At 42.4% G+C, this 25,647-nt stretch overlaps 1 protein-coding gene across 1 annotated transcript in view; it reads right to left on the bottom strand.

The window, feature by feature from the left end:
* Window positions 1-25,647, bottom strand: part of CDK6 (cyclin dependent kinase 6) — a 356,418-nt gene that overhangs the window by 43,932 nt on the left and 286,839 nt on the right. The window contains exon 5 of the mRNA XM_033931133.1: window positions 14,842-14,951. Within this exon, the coding sequence (XP_033787024.1) occupies window positions 14,842-14,951 (110 nt within the window). The remainder of the gene's footprint in view (window positions 1-14,841; window positions 14,952-25,647) is intronic.

Raw genomic sequence — 25,647 nt, 5'->3', positions numbered from 1 at the left:
CAATTTTTAGATCAGGGACTGAATAGTATACAAACATTTGCATCTCATTCTTCACAGCCTATTGAGCTTTCTATTCTCCCTTTCACCCTCTTCCTAGCACCCCCTCCCCAGTTCCTTAATCTCTCATCCTCTTCATAAACCTATCCTTTCTTTCATCTCTTACTTCCTTCATTTCCTTCACAGTTTGAGATTATCTGTCCTTCCTGCCTCACATACACGGAAGCCCATCTAATGCACCCTAACAATATCTTCTCCTAGTCATCTAGTCCTCACTGTCTCCTAATCCCTGAGTCCCCACTCATTCTTAGTTGCCCTTTTCACTCATCCCCATTTCCCCATCCAATCACAGTGCCCCATTCTGCCACCTAATACCTATCCCTGCTCTTTTTTGGTCTTCAATTTGGCACCCAAATTCAATTCTGAGAATTATTTCTTGGGGAGAGGTGCATTTAGCCTCCCTTTCCTTCTAGTACCAACAGGGCAGGATTAATTGTTTGGTGGGCCCTAGGCACCCAAGTATACTGGGCCCCTGGGCCTGCCCCTCCATGGCACTTCCTCCTCCTGCGACAGTGTATCTTCAGGCCCGGCTCCAGAAGTAGTACCTTCTCTCTCCTTCCTTCCTTGCAGCCAAACTTGCAGTCTTCCAAAGGCCACAGGCAGCGGTTCCTACATGCTGCCCATGGCTGACCCTGAAGCCTTCCCCTTATCCCTAATGCAAAATCCCAGTGTCAGAGGAAAGGCTTCCGGGTCAGCCACGTGCGTAGTGTGTAGTGAACCACTGTCCATGACCTTTTGAAGACTGCTAGTTCAGCTGCACTGAATAATAAAGATGGCAGGAGGCAGTACTCGGACGTTTGGAACCGGGTCCTGAGGTAGGTACACTGACTTTATTGGAGCAGGCAGCATTCTGTGCTCCCCCTGATCTCTTTGGGCCCAAGGCACGTGCCTAAGTGGCCTACCCTTTAATTCTGCCCTGAGTACCAATGCTCCTGCAACAAGCTTATGCTCCCTTTTTCACTCCCCTAAAGCTCACATCTCTCTTTTTCCCATTCCAAATCATCTCCTATCCAGTTGTTCCCATTTTAAAACATCCCCTCTCTGCTCAGTGAATAGAACCAGTAGTAGTACAGTGCTGCGTATGTCTAGTAGTGCTATAGAAATGTTTATTAATAGTAGCAAAATAGGATGATACCTCAGGCTATTTCCTCCTCTTCCTCCTTTGCAACCAGCAGTGCAGATGATCAGAGCCTTGGAAAAGAGAGCAGCATCCCTATATTTCCAGACCAAATTATTGGTCCTGCTGGTTTTGGCTATGGGGAAGGGTGCAGGATACCAGAACTTTCAGTCCAAGTTGGTGGCGGAGTGGCAGCAGTGATAATGCTATGTAGGTGTAGAATGAAGTGGTATCACTGGAAGGGAGACGATAGAACTAAAACATTTCTGGCTCAGTCTGGCTGCAGTGTTGATTACCAGAGGTGGAGAAAAGTAGCAGTGGAAACAGAATTGGGAATTTCAAGTATTTGGATCCTCACTCTGCACTTTGCTCAGCCAGCAAGTTTCAAGTTCAAGTTTATTAAATTTTTGTTATGTACGCAATATCAAAAACTTCAAAGTGTATAACATTTTAAAAATGGGGGATAGAACAAAACTCTTTTACATAATTACAATAAAATTCTATCCATTCTAATACATAACTGGTACAGAAGGTGAGAGGGGTGAACTACAATCTTTAAAGAGAGAAAGAAGACATTTAGCGGGGAACACATTTGGTAGGTAACACAAAAAGGAAAAAAAGAGAAAAAAAGAAAGGAAAAAAGAAAAAAGATGAATCTATAATTTATACAGAAATCTAATTTAGATCTAAGAAGTTTGGTGTTTTGTAAAATTGTGTTGTCTATTTTTCAAAAGTGTACTTGAACAAAAAACTTTTTAAGGAACGCTTGAATTTTTCTACAGAAGATTCATTGCGAATATAAATTGGTAGATTGTTCCAAAGCTGGGGTGCTATAACTGAGAAAATGGTAGATCTTCTGGTTCCTATTATCTTTAAAGAAGGGATAGTCAATAGCTATTGTTGTGTTGATCTTAATGCCCTGGATGGAGAATACGGTATTAAGAAACGATGTAGAAAAGTTGGAGCATGAGTTTATTGAATTTTAAAAGTTAACAATAAAATTTTAAAGGTTATTCTACGTGTGATTGGTAGCCAATGAGCATATGTGGTTGTTATAGAAAGTGTGGGTTTCCTAACTGCATGTATGTGTGACACATCTTCCAGTTCTTGGTGACACACCAGTGTGTTGTGACACTCTGGTTAAGAACCACTGGTCTAAAAGCAGGACTTGCTCTGCTAGTGATAGAATTTACAAGAACAGGCAGTGTTATTGAATCTGTTACCACATTTGATTTCTTTTTAAATGGAAAGTTAGAATCATAGCTTCAATAAAGCTTCTTCTGCTTAGTAACTAGATTTAATTAGCATAGTTTTGCTTACATAGCTTCAGAGAACTTTTCTCCCTTGTTTGGTTACGGGTAGTGACAGTTTTCAGTTTCTTTTAATTTTTCAACGGTTTCCCTTACCACAATATCTAACCCTCTCACTGGAAATCTGGCATGACTGGAACTTGGAACAAAAACCACAGTTGAATGGCCTGGCACTCATTTTAACAGTCGTCTTCAACCACAGATTAATACTGTTACTGGATTTTGTTAACGGCTATCAATCAGCCTAACCGTTGACACTTCAGGAAACATCAGCCAGCAGAAATTTAGCAGGACAATAGCAGCAAAATCAGGGCACTACCGGTACCTTTTCATCTGAAAGGAAGGGCACAGATGCCAAACAAAGGTGTTAATCATTTCCCTTCCCCTGGCAGAGAGAAGAGAAAGAATGGATTGGAAAGAAAAGAGAAGAGTTAAAGAGCTCTGTTTCGAACAGAAAGCAGAAAAAAATGCTCAAATAAGAGGCAGGAGATTATTTATCTCCACTGATTGGGTTGTTATTTTGTGTCAAGTACATAAAGGGGGCAATTCTATAATTTGGCACCAAGAAGCAGGTGTCACAGTGCATGCACATAGTACTGATTCTATAATGGTACTTAGGCAATAGGCATGCTTAAATCATTACAGAATACTAGCAGATGTGATCTCTTACGCAAGGCTAGTGGCTTCTGTAAGTGGCTTCATCTAGATGTGTTAATCAATGCTTGCAACTGATAGGGGAGAATATGGCACAGTGGTTAAAGCTACAGCCACATCACCCTGGGGTTGTGGGGTCAAACCCACACTGCTCCTTGTGACCCTAATTCCCCCCATTGCCCCTGGTACATTAGACAGATTGTGAACCTACCAAGACAGACAGGGAAAAATGCTTGAGTACCTGAATAAATTCATGAAAATCATTCTGAGGTACCTTGAGAGAACAGTATAGAAAATTGAATAAATAAATTATGAGGTAAAATCCTATCTATGGCACCTAAAAAATCAGCACCCCAAGAAAACACTGAGCAGTATTCTACAGAATAGCACTTAGGCCTGGGACCTATGGCTAACTTTAGGCATGGCCATTTGCACCAACTAAAACGGTGCAACTCCTCATGTCTAACTTAGGTGTGGAATGTGGATGCCTTTTATTCTCTAATGCGCACCTAAATTTGAGGAATGCCCCCAAATCACCCATCTCTGCATCCCCATTTTGTTGCTGTGCCTAAATCTATGCACATAAATTTAAATTAAACCCAATTAATGCTAATAATTGCTTGTTAAAAAGCCAATTATCAGCACTAATTGATCTGTTATTTAATTAAGTTGTATGCACAAATTAAGCAAGTGTCCACATTTGCAAGTAAAACTCAAAGTGCCATTTATAGAATTAGGAGTTGTGTATGTTCTTTGGTGACATGCTTATGGGCCACCCATACTCCATCCATATGTCCCTCCCCTTGCAGTTAGTTGCTACCTTATAGAATAGCACTTAGTTCATACAGGTGTGTCATTGCCAATTAATGGCGCCAATGAAGCATGCAACTAGGGCCTGATTCAATAACGCATCAGCGTCCTGTTCAGCATCGTATCTACAATCCTGGATAGATGCCTTAAATGTAGGCCAGCTTTTGCAGGCCTACATTTAAGACATCTGATTCACATCTACAGAGACATGTACCAACGCTTAACCCGCCCAAGGCCACTTCTGGGTGAAATCATGCCCTACCTTGGACATGCTTAAGCATGGGTACATGTCTCCATAGATGTGCTACAGAGGCCTATAATATAGGTGTCCTATCTCGGACACTTAAAAAAAAACACCATGCATCATGATTAGCTGCCAGACAACAGTAGGATGCCTATCGCCATCTGCAATCGGAGCATGCGTTTTGAGAATCAGGCCCATAGTGTATACTTCTAGGTGCCCATTTATAGAATTACCTCAATAGTGACCATTCTATAAAATGTTAATATTCATGTGCAAAATTTGTGAATAAATGATTAGACTGACAGTATATACAGTAGACCCTATATTCACAGGTGATACATTTCAAGACCTACTGCTTATACCCAATACTGCGGATAGTAGCAAAACCTATATATAAGTTGTTTTTCATTTACTTAAATACCTATGATAAAGTTTAATTGTTAAATTATGCATAAAAAACAGTTACTTACCATAACAGGGGTTACCCAGTGACAACAAGCATATATTCTCACTTATGGGTGATGTCATCCACGGAGCTCCGGTACGGACAGCTGCAAAAGTGCATTGGCACTTTCAGAACTTTAGAAAGTTCGCGACTGACTGCACCGCACATGTGCGAGTGCCTTCCCGTTTGATATAGGTGTGCGGCTCCTCAGTTCAGTAAGCCAGCTAAGAAGCCAATCAGGGGAGGAGGGTGGGTTGTGAGAATAGCTGCCTGCTGTCCCTGGATAACACCTGCTACAGTAAGTAACTGTGCTTTATCCCAGGATAAGTAGGCAGCATATTCTCACATATGGATGACCTCCAAGCTAACCGGAATGGGATGGTAGGAAGGTTGGCCTTTAGGAAAAAAAATTTTGTAATACTGCTTGGCTGAAGTGCCCATCCTGTCTGGAATAAGATTCCAGACATTAATGAGAGGTGAAAGTATGAACCGAGGACCAAGTAGCAGCTTTACAGATCTCATCAATAGGGGTAGAGCAGAGAAAAGCTATTGTTTCTATGTTTCTATGTTTAAGCTGCCTTAGCTCAAACTTTCTGGGCTGTAACATGACTCCTCAGTTGTAGCCCAGCCTGAGCATAACAGAATGAGATGCATGCAGCCAACCGATTGGAAATCATTCTCTTGAAAATAGGATGCCCCAACTTGTTAGGATCAAAGGAGACAAAAGGTTGAGGAGATGTTCTATGCGGCTTTGTCCTGTCGAGATAGTAGGCCAATGCTTGTTTACAGTCCAAAGTATGAAGAGCTGTTTCTCCTAAATAAGAATGAGGCTTAGGAAAAAATACTGGAAGAACAATTGATTGAGATGAAATTCAGTGACAACCTTAGGAAGGAACTTTGGATGAGTGTGAAGCACATAGTTGTCATGATGAAACACTGTAAATGGTGGGTCCACCATTAGTGCTTGAATTCACTAACTCTTCTGGTAGAAGTGAGAGAAATGAGAAAGACAACTTTCCAAGTAAGGTATTTGAGATGAGCCATAGACATTGGTTCAAATGCAGGCTTCAACAACTTAGCAAGAACCACATTGAGATCTCAAACCACTGCAGGTGGTTTGAGAGGTGGTTTAACATTGAAAAGTCCTTTCATGAATCTAGAGACAAGAGGATGAGCAGTAAGAAGTTTTCCATCTACTGGTTGATGAAAGGCAGTGATAGCACTGAGATGGACTCTAATGGATGTGGATTTGAGGCCAGAGTCAGATAAATGGAGAAGATAATCCAAAACTGAGGAAACAGAGATGGATTTCAGATTCTGGTGATGAAGACACCAAGCAGAAAAACAGGTCCATTTTTGCTGATAACACTGCTGAGTGGCCGGTTTTCTGGAAGCTTCCAATATGAGTCTGATAGGCTGAGATAGGTGAAGATCAGCTGAGCTCAACCCAAGAGGTACCAAGCTATCAGGTGTAAAGACTGAAGGTTGGGATGTAGAAGAGAACCGTGACTCTTTGTGAGAAAAGATGGAAAATTTGGCAGAGGTATTGGTTCCTTGATACTGAGTTGAACCAAGGCTGCCTGGACCACCAAAGAGCTATAAGTATCATGATTGCTGACTGCTTGACTGACAAGTGTCTTGAGATTGAGAGGAATGGGTGGAAATGCATAGAGAAACTTGTGTGTCCAATCCAGAAGAAAAGCGTCCACCTCCAGGCAATGAGGAAAGTACAGATTGGAACAGAACTGGGGCAACTTGATGTTGTGGGGGGACACAAATAAATCTACTTGCAGAGTCCCCCATTGCGAGAATATGGGATGTAAAGCTGATGAGTTGAGCGTCCATTCATGAGGGTCCATTCATGAGCGTCCATTCATGAGGTTGAAGAATTCTGCTGAGTTTGTCTGCTAAGAAATTCTGTTGTGAGCAATGTTCCCTCTAAGGATTGATGAGGTGTGTGCAAAAAAAAATATGCATGAGCGACAAGTTGCATACTCCACAAATTTATGAGCAGGCGCGGAGGACGCATTTTTAAACAAATGTAGTTTATCCTTGTACTCCTTATGTAATTTTAATCATCTATGGATATATTTGTATGTTTATTGTTCAAATGGTTTTATTTATTTCCCCAAATTTATTTTTGTTATACGCATTGAAAATATTTGATATTGTGTTTAAATCAAAATCTCAATAAACTTGAAACTTGAAACGAGTGCCCATAAGATTGTGGGAGGGTTAAATACTCAAAGCTTAGAAGAATAACAATTTACTTAAAGTTTTTGCTACGCCAGCTTTCTGGTATCTTTACATACAGTGGCGTACCTAGCATATGTAACACCCGGGGCCCATCATTTTTTGGCACCCCCCCATCTGTAAGAAAAACATGATTTTTAGTAACAAACCACACGTCACACATGAGTACCTAGGAAAAGGCAGCATCTTACATATTGCAGTGAGCAGTACATCAATACACCCATTGTAAAACTAAACAAGCCAGACCAGCACAGATCAATCCTACACCGTCAATCCTAACAGAAAACCATGTTTTAAACAAACAGAACACAGAAAACACCTTCGCCTAGTATGGAATATGTCATCACAAACTAACCCCTCACCCTTTTACAAAACTGTAGTGTGGATTTTAGCCACAGTGGTAACAGCCCTGGCGCTAAAAAATGCTCCACAGTTTTGTAAAAGGGGGGATAAAATAGAAATATGCAGCTTCAGCGCTCTAGCTCAGAGGTGCCCAAACTTTTTGGGCTTGCGAGCTACTTTAAAATGACCAAGTCAAAATGATCTACCAACAATAAAATTAAAAAACACAAAGCACACTATACGCTGAGAAAATGTTAATTATCATTCCTATTCTGGGTTTTTTTCAAAGAGGTCAAGGCAGATGACTCTATGCATTGTCACCTCAGTAACAACCATACATAAATAGACAAATATACCCCCCATCCTTTTTATTAAACCACAATAGCAGTTTTTAGCGCAGGGAACTGCGCTAAATGCCCAGCGCTGCTCTCAACGCTCATAGGCTTCCTGCGCTAAAAAACACTATTGCGATTTAGTAAAAATATAGACAGCATATATAAATTCAGACACATTTTGATCACTAAATTTAAAATAAAATCATTTTTCCTACCTTGTCAGGTGATTTCATGAGTCTCTGGTCGCACTTTCATCTTCTGACTGTGCATCCAATCTTTCTTCCCTTCTTTCAGCCTGTATGCTTCCTCTCCTCCAGACCTCATTCCCTCCCCTAACTTTTTCTTCCTCTCTCCTTGCCCTTTCTTTCTTTTTTTTCCTCTTGATGCCCCCTTTCTTTTTTTCTGTTTCCCTTCTGTCTCCCTGCCTGCCCCCTTTCTTTCTCCCTACCCTCCACAAAGCCACTGCTGCCACCATCGGGGGAAACAGGCCCCAAAGCCACCACCGCAACCATCGGGGGAAACAGGCCCCAAAGCCACCACCGCGGCTGCCCCAAGGTCTCTCTGCTTCCCACCGGTCCGACCAGCATTCCCCCGACGTCAATTCTGCCTTCGGAGAGGAAGTTCCGCCCAGCCAGGCAGCGATTGGCTGGCCCGAACTTCCTCTCCGACTGCAGCCTTAGGGCGGACCGCCCCCCCCCCTTGGTAGGACATTGAAGATGTGGCAGTGGCTCCTCTCACGAATCCCCACCTGCGTCGGAAGTCCGATGCAGTTGGGGATCTTGAGAGGAGCCGCCGCTGCATCTTTTAACTTTAAAATACAGGCCTCCGCTGCCGCTTCCTCTCACCTCCTCCCGCCCTCGAGTGAGCGACAGGGGAAAGCGTATGAGCGACGCCACTAAAAACAGTGAGCGATCGCTCATGCGCTCACCTTAGAGGGAACACTGAGCAATCGCCCAAAGCCAGATCTTCTGCGCCTCTTGACAGAGAAGGAGAGACCCCCATTCCTCCTTGCTTGTTTATATAGTACATGGCTTCTTGATTGTCCATTCGGACTAGAAGGACATGATTGACCACTAGATGCTGAAAAGCTCTGAGAGCATAGTAAATCACTCTGAGTTCCAAAAGATTTATGTGAAAGTATTGTTCTCTGGGGACCAGTAACCTTGAGTGTGAAGGCCACCCAGATGAGCTCCCCATTTATAAGTTGATGAATCTGTGGTCAGAACTTTTTGATGAGGAGGAGTGTGAAACAGCAGACCTCTGGAAAGATTGGAAGAGTTCATCCACTACTGAAGTGACCACGAGGGGATAGAAATGTGTTGTGAGAGTGGGTCAAGAGCTTGAGACCACTGTGAAGCCAGAGAACATTGAGCTGTCCAGAGATGCAGCCTTGCAAAGAGAGTCACGTGCACTGCAGAAGCTATGTGACCCAGCAAAACCATCATGTACCTGGCTGAAATTGACTGAAGCTGGGCGATCCGATGACAAAGATGAATTAAAGCATCCTGATGTTGTTGAGGAAAAAACGCCCTGAGTTGAGTTGTGTAGAGCTCCAATGAACTGGAGCTTCTGAGATGGTTGACGTTGTGATTTGGGGCAGCTGATCTTGAACCCCAAATTCTGAAGAAATAATATAGTCTGATTTGTCGCTAAGAGCACACCTTGAGACAAAGGATCCTTAATGAGCCAGTCGTCTAGGTAGGGGAAGACTTGAAGGCCCTGAGATCTCAAGACCGTTGCCACAACCACCAGGCACTTGGTGAAGACTCTGGGAGAAGATGCCAGGCCGAAAAGTAGAACTTTGTATTGATAATTGTGGTGTGCCACTTGAAATATGAGGCACTGCCTGTAAGCCAGATGAATGGGGATATGAGTGTAGACTTCCTTGAGATCTAGAGAGCATAACCAATTGTTTTGAACCAAGAGGGGATATAGAATGGCTAGTGATAGCATTTGAAATTTTTCCTTGACAAGAAATTTGTTGAGGACTCTGAGGTCTAAAATCAGTCGATCTCCTGTCTTCTTTGGGACTAAAAAATAGCGGGAGTAAAATCCCCAGTTCTATTGATCCACATGAACCTTCTCAATGGCATTGAGGAAGAAAAGGGAATCGATTTCCAGAAGAAGAAGGGAAGACTGGTGAGGGTTCAAAGCAAACTCTCTTAGAGGATGATATGGGGGAACAGTAAGAAAATGAAGAGAGTAACAGTCTCGAATGATCTGTAGAACCAGAGATCTGAGGTGATCAACTCCCAACGATGGAAATAAAGTTGGAGACGACCCCCAATTGGCTGAGGGAGAGGCTGAGGGAGAGGCTGAGGTAATGGGATTGCAACTATGCTCTCGAGTAGCCCATGAAAAAGACTGGGTCGATTTTGCTGGAGTAGACACTTAAGGTTTCTGAGGGCACTGCTGCTTCTATTGAGGCCTGGACGGAGCAGAAGATTTGGCTTAAAAGCACCTCTGATATGAAGAAGAGGGCTTGAATGGTCTCACTGAGGCAGGCTTGGATTTAGGTTTAAGCAAAGAATCATAATATTTTTCGTGTGCCGAGAGCTTTTGAACAGCATTTTCCATTGAGTCTCCAAAAAGCTCATCCCCCAGACAGAGGAAGTTGGCCAACTAGTCTTGAAGGTTGACATCCATGTCAGCAACCCTGAGCCAGGTTAATCTTCTCATGGCCACAGACGTAGAAGAAACCCTGGAAGACAACTCAAAGGTGTCATAAGCAGACTGCACATGTATTGTATAATTGGGTAAGGGTGCGAACAATGTGCTTGTAATCTTTCACTCAATGGGATGGAAGATATTTGTGAAAGGCAGGCAATTGCTTAACCAGATGTTTCAGGTAGCATGTGAAATAGAAGTTATAGTTGATGACTTGATTTGCCACAAGAAATTTTGGTAAAGACTTCTTCCAAACTTGTCTATAGTACATCCATCTTGACCTGGTGGGACTGAGGCATAAACTTTGGACAGAGTAGACTTTTTCAGTGTGGATACCACTTTTTCTAGAGATTGATGGAACAGTTGAGGTTTGTCAAAACCTGAACTTGGAATAATCCGGTAGAGAGAGTCCAGCTTCCTGGGAACAACAGGCACAGAGAGAGGAGATTCCCAATTTTTATGAAGGGTTTCTCTCAGGATCCCATGCAAAGGAAGTATAAGAAGCTCCTTAGGAGGCTGCTTGTAATCCATGGTTTCCAAAAATTCAGCACTTTTTTTGGAATCTGTCCCCAGCTTGACAGACAAATCTTTACCCAACTGTCTAATGAAGCAAGTGAAGGAAAGCCGCTCTTTAGGAGATTTATCCCTAGGAGGAGTCTTAGATGGAGATTGAAGCTCAGGAGAGTCTCTTTGGTTGATTGAGAAATGTCAATATTGGAATCTATTTGAAGATCAGAGTTAATGAGCAGTGATGGAGATCAATGCTACCGTTTAGAATGGTGCCCATCCAATGCAGGATGTTTGTGTTTCTCTGGACATTTGGAAGCAGCATGTTTGGATTTACAAGAACACTTGCTAGAGTGAGAACATCAAGGAGAAGAAGAAGAATGATGCTTCGACGAACTGGAGCAGTGTCTGGAGGCACGATGCTTCGACAAACTGGAGTGGTGCCTGGAGGCACGATGCTTCAATTGATGATGATTGATGCCGAGAGCCATGATGGTGTATCGATGAAGCATCTCATGTGGCGTGACGCTCAGACTGGGCCAGTACCGGCGGAGTTGACATTGGAGCAAAAAGCTTAAACATATCCCCATACTCTGTACGAAAGAGACCATCGAGCTTCTCTTTAGAACTGATACCTGTGGCTTTGTCGCTGGTATCAACAGTGCCACGACTCATTTTGGTGAGGATGACTTGGATGACGATGCACCTCTCGATTTAGGAATGAGTCGCAAAGGGGGGGTCTTCACTTGGTTGACGTGATTGGACTCAATGCCATAATGACCTGTGACCCGTCTGGGAAGCTGATGGCATTTTAGCTGGCTTAACAGAAGGAGCGATGACCTGCGACACCAGAGTCGAGGTCGGTGCATTGAACGATGTTACTGTCTTCGACGTCGATGCATGCAATGCATCAGCTCCCTCCATGCTGACACTGAGCAACTTCTTCTGTTGTAAGAGGTGGCTCCTAATGGTGTGTTTTTGAAGAGTTGAACAACACGCGCAGGTGTTAATACGATGTTCCGGGCCAAGGCACTGTATGTACCAGTTGTGAGGATCAGTGATGGAAATTGTCCTCTAGCACCAGCCACACTTTTTAAAACCCGTTACCGGGCGGGATATTGATGGGAATACTACCTCAGCCAAATTGAACTCAATGGCTGAGGTGAAAAAGAGAGGCCCTGCTGGTCAAACCACCAAATGGCAAGAATCAGGAAAAAAACTACTCAATAAAGTTTTGTGTTTTTTTTTAAAGAAAAACAAAGGGAATATAAAAGAAAATTAAGAAATTAAGAAAAAGTAATGCGTGAGCGGGAAGGCAAAGGCAAAAAACGAACATTTGAAAGCACGACTTCTTAGCTCCGCGGAAAACTAAGAACTGAGGAGCCGCGCATCTATGTCGGGCGGGAATAATAATAATTTTATTCTTATATACCGCCAAAGCCATAATAGTTTGAGGCGGTTTACAATAAGAAGAGCTGGACAATCAGCAAAATAATTACAATGAAAGTTGTTGAATACATGTAGGTAATCAGAGAAAGGAAGAAAGTCAGAGAATTAGACACAATGTAGGGTCATCGTGTACATGTAGGTAGAATACAGAGATAAGGCTATACGAATTCTTAGGTTACAAATCGGTTAAACAAATTTGTTTTGACTAGTTTTCTAAAGCTAAGGTAGAATGAGGAGTGCTTAATGATGTTACCCAGCCAATCATTCTGTTGGCCTGCTTGGAAAGCAAGAGTTCTGTCCAGGTATCTTTTGTATCGGCAGGCCTTTATTATTGGGTGGCTAAACATATGAACTCTGCGTGTGGGTCTGATGGAACTATCCAGATTAAAATGAGAGACCAGGTATATAGGGACCAGGCCTAGAATAGATTTGAAACAAAGATAAGCAAATTTGAACAATACTCTTGCTTCCAGGGGCAGCCAATGAAGTTTTTGATAGTAGGGGGTTATATATTCCCATTATTTTATACCAAAAATCAGTCGAACTGCTGAATTTTGGATAATTCGGAGTCTTTGAATGGTTTTCTTGAAAGACCCCAGATAAATGATGTTACAATAGTTGAGTAAGCTTAAAATGGAAGATTGCACCAGTAAGCGGAATGATGCTGCATCAATGTACTTTCTGATGGTTCTTAGTTTCCATAATGTTGAGAAGCGGTCAGTCGCAAACTTTCTAAAGTTCTTAAAGTGCCAGAGCACTTTTGCGGCTGTCCGTACTGGGGCTCTGTGGATGACATCACCCATATGTGGACAGATATACAAGATGCAGGCAAAGTTTATTTTAAACAAACTGTTGCATACAAATATACCACTTTATACTAAATATGGGACCCAAAACGGTCCATGTTTCGATCAACACATCTTCTTCAGAGGTCCCATAAAATGGTGGTTTCAAGGGACATGCAACAAATGTGCCTGATCTGTAAGTTGAATATGTAAACAGTAGAATTGTGCTGCTAAAAGGGCAAAAGCAGCAGCTGCTTAAGTACTATTCTGTAAATATGTGCATACATTACATAGTGCATATTTAACAAGAAGGCATACACATGGGTGGAGTATGGGTGGGGCATTTGTTAGGCTTACACATTTGTAACTGATAGAATACTAAGGGCTCGATTCACTAAAATCAGCGATCATCACTAAACCTGTTTTCAAAGGTTTAGCGACGATGCTGATATCCGACCTGATTCACAAAACTGTCCATTATTTTGGCTAATCAGGGACTTCCTTAGTCTCCTCCCTAAGGAAGTCCCTGATTGGCTCAGGCATTTCAGACCTGCATTGCAGCGGGTGCAGGCCAGAGGAGCAGAAGGGTTTGATGAAGCACCCTCCTGCTCCCATCTTAAAGGTACAGGAATGGGAGGGCTGACGGGGGGGGGGATATAAGGAGGGAGTGGGCATCCCTCCTACCATATTATTTCAGCTGTGACAGTGGGGGGTTGGGGGAGGGGTGCTTTGTCGGTGTGGGGAGCTTTTTTCCTTTTTTTTTTAATTGGGCAGATATTTTGCGTGTGTAATACATGCAAAATATCTGTGCCATTAAAAAAAAATTTTAAAAACCCCGGCAAAAGCCTGCTTTTCCTGTCACTACTGTCAGGACTCTGCACTGTCTCAATCGCTCAGTGAGCGATTGAGTTGGTGAGTTTGCGTACAAATTATTTGCTTGCAAACAAGATAGTGAATCAGTCACTTTGAAAATCGGCCAGAGAATCGGCCAATAGCAATTGAGTCGCTATCCTTAGTGAATTTGGGCCTATAAGTCCATCTCACACCATTGCTCAAAGAACATCACTGGTTTAGCATTAATTAAATTTTAAATACCACCCTTTTTATAGTGTAAGTCAGAACGGTTTACAATAAATACATTTAAACGGAAATAAAAGCGAGTCACAATCAGTCAGGTAATATGACTATCATTCCTCATTCTTCAGCGTCACAGGCCAAACCCCTTGTGTGTCCATGATCCAGATCAGTCAGTCATTACGAGGAATATGCCAACTGGAATAGATAGGTTTTTAATGCTATGTAGAAACGGGAAAAAGAATGTTTGACATGTAGGTAATGTGGTAACAAATTCCAAAGGGCTGGGGCAACCGCGAAAAAGGCTGAGTTTCTTGTGGATTCACACTTAGCTTTGGATGGATAGAGAATTACAAGCCTGTTATCTCCTAAGGCAGTGGCTCTTTAACATGTTCTTGGGGACCCCCAGTCAGTCGAGTTTTCAAGATTTCCCTAATGAATATACATGAGGCAGATTTGCATACCTGTCATTTCTATTATATGCAAATCTGCTTATTCATTACAGATATCTTGAAAACCCGACTGTCTGGAGGTCCCCCAGGACAGGTTTAAGAACCACTGTGCTAAGGAACGAAGATAAAGAGCAGGTGCATAGGGGAGAATTTATGATGATAGGTAACTGGGTTTTGAGAAGTGAGTCAAAACTCAGCTTTCTTATTGAATATATTCCTTTTCCTCCAAGAACACCTTGGAGGGTCATTGTTTCAGCAGTTTTACTATAGAAAAAAGTAATCTTGAAGGGTAAAATATTGTCATACAAAATTCAAACACAATTTTAAATTATTTTCTTACTTTCGACGAAACATTTCTGCAAATATGCATCCAACACTCCACAGATCGACTGGCGTTGCATAGCTGGACTGAAGCAAAACCTCGGGGGCTCTATACCATAAAGTGACGACCTACAAAATTAGAAAAGCTCTCATTAGGGAAATTATTGACAATGTCCATAGATATATGAACTCAGTGATACTCTATCACCAAGGCAAGTCTATCTCCAAGGTTTTGATCTCAGTGCAATAAACATGCCTTTGAATGACCAACCATTACCGGACATGTCTTGCGCTGAATTGTCTGCCCTCCATTGTCAGCGCACTGGTGTCTCGCTCGCGACTGACTATGAACCCTTTTTAGCATTGAACCTTTGCTGTCAAGCAATTGCCCATCCAATAAGCTTTCTTAGATTATTCCCTAGTCTGTCTCTGTTCTTTCAGTAATTTGCACTCAGTTGCTGATCTTATGATACCTGCAAAAAGCCAGATTTATACTAACTTCTGTACAATATCACTCACCAAACACAGCAAATTAAACTCAAGACAGATCCCTCAAAGCATGATATTAACCGACTTTCTTTCCCTGGAATGACTTTGATTTACTCAGGGCTGTTGCAACATGGTAAGCTTGGCAAACTCAACATAGGAGCAATGATGTTTGGAAGAGAGCACCAAAAGATGCCATGCTTACCTGTTGCAACAGCCCTGTTGAGTACTGGTGTCAGAAATCAAGGGCCATTACACTTCTCTGCAGCTGCCTTTTCTCACCTGCTTTCCCTCCCCTTTCAGCCCCCTTCTCTCACCAGCCCTGCATTTAAAAAAATCAATTGCAGAACACCGGGAGTGTCTCTTTTGGCTGCCACCACTCTGTCTACCTTCCATTGGGTTTGATGGTGTTGATGCTAGATCTGACCCAAGGAAGTAATGTGTTGGTGCTAGATCTGAGGAAGTAATGTGGTGAAGATGGCCAGATCCAATTGAAGATATGTAGACTGGTGGCAGTGAAAAGAGATACTCTCATCATTTTGAAAATGATTTTATAGGATTGGTGAGAGAAGGGGGCTAGTGCTAGGGGATGAAAAGGGGGGTATGAAGGAGAGGGGCTTTAGAGCTAGGGGCTGAAATCGTGGAACAAGTGGGAGAAGGGCACTGATACTGAAAAGGAGGGGGGATGTTGCAGCTGGCCAAGTGTTCTCATTTTACTGTCCTTTAATTAAGATTGTGATTTCCATATCTCTTCTTACTTCCCTCCAGATAACCTATTTTTATTGATTAATGTAAACCAGTTAGGTGGACCTCCAATAGGTAGTTATCAAATATTTGTTAAACTTGGAACATGAAACTTCTTTCAATGGTATGACAGCTACCCCATTGGCAAATGAATCCCTGCCAGTTATCTGATCCCCGCAGTCCCTTCTTCAGGGATCAATGAATGTAAGTATTTGTTTGATATTTTGAAGATGATATTCAGCTTCATACAGAATGTATAATTTGAAACTGTGAATCTAGCCCTTAAAGTTGTGCATATACATCAGTGTGTATAGTCAATGTATGTAGACAACTTAATTGATTAATTGGCCTAATCGGCACTGATAATTGGCATATAACTTCATAATTGACGCTAATTAAAAGTTACATGCATAACTTAGAAAGCGCGATTCTATAAAAAGTATGTGCCAGTTACAGTATGTGAATTTGACAAGAGGGCATGGCCAGGGGTGGATCGTGGGTATTCCTACAAGTTATGCACCTTGTTATAGAATATGCCCAATCTGTGCATAACAGGTGTAGGCATTTATGCCTGGTTTTAGCTGGACTAATAGGTACGCCTAAATTAGGCATCACACACAGACACTAAGCGTGATTCTATAAAAGGGACATACACCTTGTAGAATCACATAAGTGCCATTCTAGTCCTCACCAATTTTTTAGGCACCATATATAGAATATGGTCCTCAGTCCCAGCACCTAATTTTGGGCTCCCTTTCTTTAATTTATCCCTTAGATTTTATGTTTAGTGGCTGAATATTTCAAACAAACGAAACTGTGGAAACACAATGTTCTTGGACCTTCTTTTATTCAGTATATCCTTATAAAAACACTGTCCACATTTGTCATAAAGGACCAACACGGGCCTTGTTTCGGCTGAACACGCCTTCCTCAGGGATCCAGAGTGTTTTGAATGCAATATTATGCAAATGTGGAAATAATGGAAAACTTGACAAATATGAATCAATTGATGAGCCCGATAACAGGGTGTGTAATTGCAGCGCTGAGAAACCAATACTGGATTCACAAAAATACCTCTCTTATACAATCTTCAATATTTTTAAAAAAATGGAAACAGTGATCTGAGGCCTCTCCTCTTTAAAATAATCTTTCCAAGTGCAAGATTGTTTGAGATAAGTTTAATAAGAGAATACTTATCACTATTTCCATTTTTTTGAAAATATTGAAGATTGTATAAGAGAGGTATTTTTGTGAGTTATAAATTGATCTCTCTATATCCTATATACATATAGTTTTTGAAACCAGTACTGGATCCCTGAGGAAGGCGTGTTCAGCCGAAACACAGCCCGTGTTGGGTTCTTTATGACAGTGTTTTTATAAGGATATACTGAATAAAAGAAGGTCCAAGAACATTGTGTTTCCACAATTTCATTTGTTTGGAATTGCTCTTCTTTTCCTGTGGAAATTTGGGTCTTCATCTTTTGTTGTGGTTTTTAGTGGCTGAATATCACTGCTTAAATTTGTAAGTTACAGTACAGCTAAATGGTGCTGCCCTAGAATGACTCATTTAATTTAAGGTTCTATTTATTTGATTGACTGCCTAGGGCAATGCCATCAAAGGGTTTATATTACAATAATGTACAAAGAAAGAAAGGAAATACAGTACAATGCAAAAGAGAAAAATTTCAATAACCCTGCTACACCTTACAGGACTCAAGGATAAAAGCATCCCAGTATGACAGTGGCAAATAAATCGTGTGTAAGGATGGATCCCTTTGTACCCCGGCTGCTGGGTGGAAACCCTCACAAGTTATTTATATTTATGGGCCATGAGCCGTGAGCAGACATTTGCTGGCAGGCCGGAGCAAGTATTCTTCTCAATAATTTAGACCACACAGATGGTTATAGTAAACAAAACTTCAACTTTATTCTTTCTATCAAGAACCAGAGAGAGGCTCTTAAACATCAGGATGCCGAACAAAAACAACAAACTATTTACATCTTCCAATATAGTAAAGATGGTATGTTGTTTAAGGTCTCCTAATTGTGAGATTCCCCGTGCTGGTAGAAATCTGATCTATTGCTGAAGATAGCCCAAAAAAACAATTTCCCACTCAAGGCAAGAGCTTAAGAAACCTCTGATGATGTCACACAGAAACTGCTCAAATCCACCATCCAGAGAGCTTCCAGCTCTGCCTGGGGTCTCATGCACTGTACATTTATAGAAGTTGCTGGAAATCCAAAGCTGAGCTTTCAGTTTCAACTGCCTTCTGCATGATGTTTACTGTTCACATACAGTGCTTATCAGGCTTCATATTTCCTACAATTCTAGTAATTAAGCAGCCCTAAGCTGGTTACATATTGCAGTGATGATATTTAAATCACCTTTAACACATAGGCAGCCCTAAAATAGGGACTCCGACCTAGATGCATTAAATGCTCCGATCGTGTACCAATGCTCACTAAAACAGGTTGACTAAGTCTATCCCCTTCAGTACCTTGAATGTTTCGATCATGTCCCCTCTCAATCTCCTCTGTTCGAGGGAGAAGAGGCACGGTTTCTCTAATCTTTTGCTGTACAGCAGCTCCTCCAAACCCTTAACCATCTTAGCTGCTCTTCTCTGGACCCTTTCGAGTACTATCGTGTCCTTCTTCATGTATGGCGACCAGTGCTGTATGCAGTACTCCAGGTGAAGGCGCACCTTGGCCCGGTACAGCGGCATGATAACCTTCGATCTGTTCATGATCCCCTTATTTATCATTCCTAGCATTCTGTTCACCCTTTTCGCCGCCGCCGCCACCGCACATTGGTTTCATCGACTTGTCAATCAGAACTCCCAAGTCCCTTTCCTGGGAGGTCTCTCCAAGTATCGCCCCGGACATCCTGTATTTGTGCATGAGATTTTTGTTACTGACATGCATCACTTTACACTTGTCCACATTGAACCTCATCTGCCATGCCGATGCCCATTCTAGCATCTTTGCAGTGTTTATCTTCTTCTTAATCTTCTTCCCCACCATGCGTCTCATTCCTTCATAATTCCCTTTTCGGAAGTTTAGCGCCGTGACCGTCGTTCTGGACCAATGTTTTGTTCCTGTTTCCAGGTTGAAGCGGATCATATTGTGATCGCTGTTTCCCATTGTCCCTTCTACTTCTACATCCTGTGCTGGTCCTCGCAGCCCATTTAGAATTAAGTCCAGAATTGCGTTTCCTCTAGGGTTTTCCTTGACAAGTTGTTCCAGGAAGCAATCGCCTACAGTTTCCAGGAACTTGGTCTTTCTAGCACAGCCGGAGGTGCCAAGGTTCCATTCTATCCCTGGATAGTTGAAGTCGCCCATGATAACTGCGTCGCCTCCTTTGCAGTTGAAGTTAAATCTCATCCGTCATTTCTTCATCAATTTCTTCCAACTTCCCTGGGGGTTGGTAGTAGATGCCTAACCTTGTTTCCAGTCTATTTATTCCTGGAATTTTGACCCATAGAGACTCTAACTTATCTGTCTGTTGTAGCATGTTCTCTCCAGTAGATTCAATTCCCTCCTCCTTTTTGAGTCACTCTGTCTCTGCGATATAGTTTGTATCCCGGTAGCACCGTGTTCCAGACATTTTCATCAGTCCACCATGTTTCCGTGATGCTGATGATATCAACGTTATCCTTTTGTGCCACAGCTTCTAATTCACCCATCTTATTTCTAAGGCTCCTTGCATTCGTGTACATACACTTGAGTTTGCAGCCTGTTCCCTTCTTGTGTATCCTTCCCTTTTGTTTTCCTTTCGGTCTGTCTTGTCTGTGATCTGGCGAGTCTTCCCCTCCTTCTTCCTGCACGGTATCCTCCAGGTATACTGGTTCCTGCATCATCGACTCTCTCTCTCGGTTGACTGTCGGCTTTCCCCTTCTTCCTAGTTTAAAAGCTTCTCAACTTCTCTCTTGATATTGCTTGCAAGTAGCCTTGTTCCGTCTCTGCTGAGGTGGAGTCCGTCCTTCCTGTATAGCTTGCTCTTCCCCCAGAACGTCATCCAGTTGCGCTCAAAGTGGAATCCTTCTTCCTCACACCAGCGCTGCATCCATGTGTTGACTGCTTGCAGCTCCATCTGCCTCTTCTCATCTGCCCTGGGTACCGGCAGGATCTCCGAGAATGCTATCCTCTGCTTTCTGGTCTTCAGCTTCCTTCCTAGTGCCCGGAACTGGTCCTTCAATACTTCTCTGTTGTAGTTCCTGTTGCTCATGTTATTCGTCCCCCACATGAATCACCACTGCCGTATCCTTGCTTCTAGATTGTTTATAAATACATTAAACAGCAGCGGTCCAAGTACCGACCCCTGTGGAACACCATTCATGACTCTCCTCCAGTCAGAGTAGTGGCCCTTTACTCCTACCCTTTACTTCCTACCCGCCAACCAATTTTTGATCCATCTATGTACATCTCATTCCACCCCATGGTTGTTTAGTTTCCGTAGTAGGCGTTCATGGGGTACCTTGTCAAAGGCTTTTTGGAAATCTATGTATACGATGTCTATGGGGTCCCCTTTGTCCATTTGTTTGTTAATTCCTTCGAAAAAGTGCAATAAGTTCGTTAGGCACGATCTTCCCTTGCAGAATCCATGCTGGCTTGTTTTTATCGGTTTATTCCTTTCTAGATGCTCATTGATGCTGTCTTTTATCAGCGCTTCTGCCATCTTCCCCGGAACCGAAGTCAATCTCACTGGTCTGTAGTTCCCCGGGTCACCTCTTGATCCTTTTTTAAAGATGGGCATAACATTAGCTATCTTCCAATCATCTGGGATCACGCCTGTTTTCAGGGATAGATTACAGACCCGCTGTAGTAGTTACGCTATTTCTTCCTTTAGTTCTTTCAATACCCTAGGGTGGATTCCGTCCGGGCCCGGAGATTTGTCAGTTTTTAATCTATCTATCTGCTTATGTATGTCTTCAAGGCTTACCTCTATGGATGTTAATTTTTCTGCTTGATCTCCTTTGAAAATTTTTTCAGGTTCCGGCACGTTGGATATGTCCTCTTTTGTAAATACTGTTGAAAAGAACATGTTTAGTCTATCCGCCACTTCTTTTTCCTCCTTCACCACTCCTTTCCTATCTCCGTCATCCAGCGGTCCCACCTCCTCCCTTGCCGGCTGCTTCACTTTAACATATCTGAAGAACGATTTGAAATTTCGTGCTTCCCTGGCTAGCCTCTCTTCATATTCTCTTTTTGCTCTTCTAACCACGTGGTGAAATTATTTTTGATGCTTCCTGTGCTCTTTCCAGTTCTCCACGGTTTTGTCCTTTTTCCATTTCCAGAATGAATTTTTCTTGTCTCCTGTCACTTTCTTCACTTCTTTAGTTATCCATGCTGGGTCTTTTGTTCGGCTCTTTTTGCATCCTTGTCTAAATCTGGGGATATACAGATTTTGCGCCTCGCTCACCATGTCCTTGAATAAAGACCAGGCTTGCTCTACAGTCTGCGATTTCTTTGAGCTGTTCCTAAGTCTCTTCCTTACCATTTCTCTCATCGCTTTGTAGTTTCCTTTCTTGAAGTTAAATGTTGTCGCTGTGGTTCTCTTTCCCTTCGATATTCCTACTTCAACTTTGAACTTGATCATATTGTGATCGTTGTAGTCATACATATGGCAGACAGTACAAAATACTGGGTGGTTCAACTTCCTACTTCTGTCTGCTGCTTCCATTGCTGTCCTCCGCGTCTGCTGTGGGTATCCTCTGCTGTGCTGTGTCCTCTGTGTCTGCCTGGTTGTGTGTCCTCTGTATCTGCTGTGAGTCCTCTGCTCCTGCTGTATCCTCTGTGTCTGCCTGGTTGTGTGTACTCTGTACCTGCTGTGAGTCCTCTGCGCCTGCTGTATCCTCTGTGTCTGCCTGGTAGTGTGTCCTCTGTATCTGCTGTGAGTCCTCTGCGCCTGCTGTATCCTCTGTGTCTGCCTGGTTGTGTGTCCTCTATATCTGCTGTGAGTCCTCTGCGCCTGCTGTATCTTCTGTGTCTGCCTGGTAGTGTGTCCTCTATATCTGCTGTGAGTCCTCTGCGCCTACTGTATCCTCTGTGTCTGCCTGGTAGTGTGTCCTCTATATCTGCTGTGAGTCCTCTGAGCCTGTTGTGGTCTCCTTCAGTGGTGGCTCGTCCCTTCTCAAGGCCCTTCGCAAAGGTGCTCTCGCTAAGGCGAGCGCCTTTAATGCTCGCTTTTGATGCACGCCAAATGGCTGGGTGCCATTGGCCCCTCCCCTTTTAAGGAGGAGCTCCGGTGTTGCTCTGTGGTGATGTCGGAGGGGTAGGCGGAGCTATCTTTTGCCGCTGCCCCTCACTGTCTCATGCCTTCTCCCCTCCGCTTCTCTCCTCTGCCTCCCGACTCTCCTTAGGCAGCAATCGCCTCCTGACCCTCCTTCTGTTGCCCTGCTCTCCTCACAGTGATCGCCGTTGGCCTCTCCCCTTTTAAGGAGGAGCTCCGGTCCTGCTCTGTGGTGACATCGGAGGGGTGGGCGGAGCTATCTCTTGCCGATGCCCCTCACTGTCTCCTGCCTTCTCCCCTCCGCTTCTCTCCTGTGCCTCCCGACTCTCCTTAGGCAGTGATCACCTCCTGACTCTCCTTCTGCTGCCCTGCTACTTATTTCTATAGCATTGCTAGTCGTATGAAATGCCGTACATTAAACATGTAAGAGACAATCCTTGCTCAATAGAGCTTACAATCTAATTAAAACAGAAAACCAGAACAACCAGGGTTAGGGAATTTCTCAATAACTCTGAAGGATAGATTTTGGAAAGGTGATAGTAATACAGTACTTAAGTTTCTTCACATTAATACAGAAGGCAAAAGGAGAAGCAGCAAATATTATTGGTGACTCTCTGAAAGAGACCAAGATGTGACATTATTAGAACAAACAGTGAGAACATTAACCTTGTTTAAGGGTACATATTGCTTTAATATTTAGCCCAGGAGTTTCCAATCTCGGTCCTCAAAATCCTCAATCTAGTCGGGGTTTCAGGATTTCTCCAATGAATATGTATTAGATTATTTGCATATACTGCCTCCATAGTATGCAAATATATCTCATGCATATTCATTGTGGAAATCCTAAAAATCTGACTTGGCAAGGGCTAAGGTTGGTCACCCCTGGTTTAGGTCACCTACTGAATCCCCTATTATAAATATTACTGCACGCCACTAACTGATTATTAACACCAGTTTATTGCAAGTTAATGGCTCATTAACTAAATTAATTTGTGCATGTATCTTCAATCTGCCCACAAATTTCTCTGCACATTTTTCAGCGCCATACAAATATAGAATCCAGGGATAATGATTAATCTGCCAGCAGCAACTGCATAAGTGCTGTGAATATCAATCTCTTTAGCCTTTTCTTTTTCACCACTCATGCTTGCTTTTTTTTCTCCTCTTTATCTTCAATCTCAACCCTGCATTTCCTGTTGTATCTTTTGCTAACATTCTGAAAAGAATCATCACCTTGCTTTACTTCCTTAGTTATCTTTTGCTCTGTTCACACCTTTGCAATATTGACTTCATTTCCTGTATATTTGAGCTTTTTGGGATAGTCTTTCATGTTCTTTTTCTAAGATCCCTTGTAATTTTTGAGTTCTAATCTTTTTGCCCTTACATTTTGAACTACCTCCACTGAAAACATTTCTGGTCTTTTCTCCTCTTACTTTTAATTACTTTCCTAACATAAAGACTTATTGTCCTTACTGCAGCCGCATTTTAGAAAAAATGTAGAAATCAGAATTGAGTCATCCTCATCAGGATTTCTCCAAGTTTCACTAGTATTTTGGAACAGAATCTGCTGATGTACAGCCTGTTTTAAATATAGGAGAAATAGACATTTATGTGCTGGGTATGTGCTGCATAAACATCCATTTTAGTTCAAAGAGTTTTATTGATTTTATAAGTATGAAATACAAAGCCAACAATATGGGTGCTCCAACAAGGAACACAATATAACAAGATCATTAACAAGTGTGAAGTGCATCCATGAATAAAATAACAATCATAGACGGGTAAATGCATAAATAAGAAAGAGGTGAGATGACACAAATCAATGAAAAGAATACGGAATGCAATGTTCTAACAATGTACCAGAATAATCAATCTAACAAATCCAAACAAAAAAGAAAGTAATACATACAATATATGGTACATCCTGAAAAGTGCCTGAAATATGATTCGACAAAGGGTGAGAGGCAAGACAGAGATTATACAAATGAATGCAGAAGTCAAGGATCTGATTTACAATATTCAAGTAAGGGGGACCAGGTTTTTGCATAAGAGGTCATGGAGTTATTGCGTTCAGCAAAATGACATTCATATTTCATTAGGAGACAAATTGAGTTCCACCAAAGATTGACATGCAGTTTAGTAGTATCCTTCCAATTGTGGAGGATAGTGGAAAGAGCAGTAAATAGAAGCATAATTAGCAGGCGTTCATGAGTGATGGATAGAGGGGAAGAAAGTATCGAGGAACCAGTAAACAGTAGATCCAAGGAAAAAGCATCAGTAATATGAAAGATGCGGGCAATTGTAGACCACACATTCGACCAGAAAGAGGAGACATGTGTATAAGAATATAACATATGAAGTAAGGAGCCATCAGGAGATTTACAAGTCCAACAGCAACCATCATATGCCCAATTCATTTTGGTCGATTTAGCCATGGTCCAAAAAGCCCTGTGGTATAAAAATACAGCTGTTTGTACGTGTGAGGCCACATGAGTAACCACGAGTGTTCAGTGAATGAAGTATGTAATGAAGCGTCCCATTTAGCTAGTGGTATGAGATTGGATGTACTTATACCACTTGGATGTTTGACCTTTCGTGTTAGAATAGGAAAGAAACAAATTAGGTAAGTCTGGAGGGACAGTGAGAGAGGTGGGAGATGGAAAGGCAGATTTGAGGCTATGATGAAGTTGAATCCAGAGAAAGTATTGTGATTGAGGAATGTGGAATTTGACCATGAGATCGGAAAAAGAGAGCCATTGGTCATTCTGGAGGAGATGATGGATATACCAAATCCCCTGTTGTTGCCATCTCTTCCAGGCCATCATCTCCTTGTTAATTGTGATATGAGGGTTGTTCCAGATGGGAGCTGACGAAGATACTGCCCATTTATAAGGAGAAATAGAGTCAAGATAGCATATCGCTGTCCATGTACTCTTGAGAATGGGATTATCTTTTATAGAAGCAGTAAGAAGCATACAAGGGGCATGCTTAAGAGAAAATGAATCCGTCAAGGTGTATTTGAGATGTAACTAGTTGGGGCTGACAGAAAGCGGATTAGATTCCTGCCAAAGAGAACCCTGTGTCATCAGGAAGGCCATGTGATAACTTCTGAAGCAGGGAAAATTAACACCCCCCCATTCATGAGGGGATTTTAGTTTTTTAAGCGCAATTCTAGGTTGTTTTCCCTGCCAAAGAAAATCCACTAGGAGTTTCTCCATGCGGGCGTAAACAGAGTGAGGTAAGAGTATAGGAAGCATGCTGAGAACATAATTAATTTTAGGAACGATCATCATCCTAATAGTAGAAAGACGACCGAACCAAGTCAAATTAAGTGGAGACCACTTGCGTGTGCATGTGAGTATGGTA

This window comes from Geotrypetes seraphini, chromosome 2, assembly GCF_902459505.1.
Source record: "Geotrypetes seraphini chromosome 2, aGeoSer1.1, whole genome shotgun sequence".
NCBI classification, from domain to species: Eukaryota; Metazoa; Chordata; class Amphibia; order Gymnophiona; family Dermophiidae; genus Geotrypetes; species Geotrypetes seraphini.
Note: the sequence above shows the minus strand (reverse complement) of the source record. Positions and strands in the feature narration are given on the sequence as shown.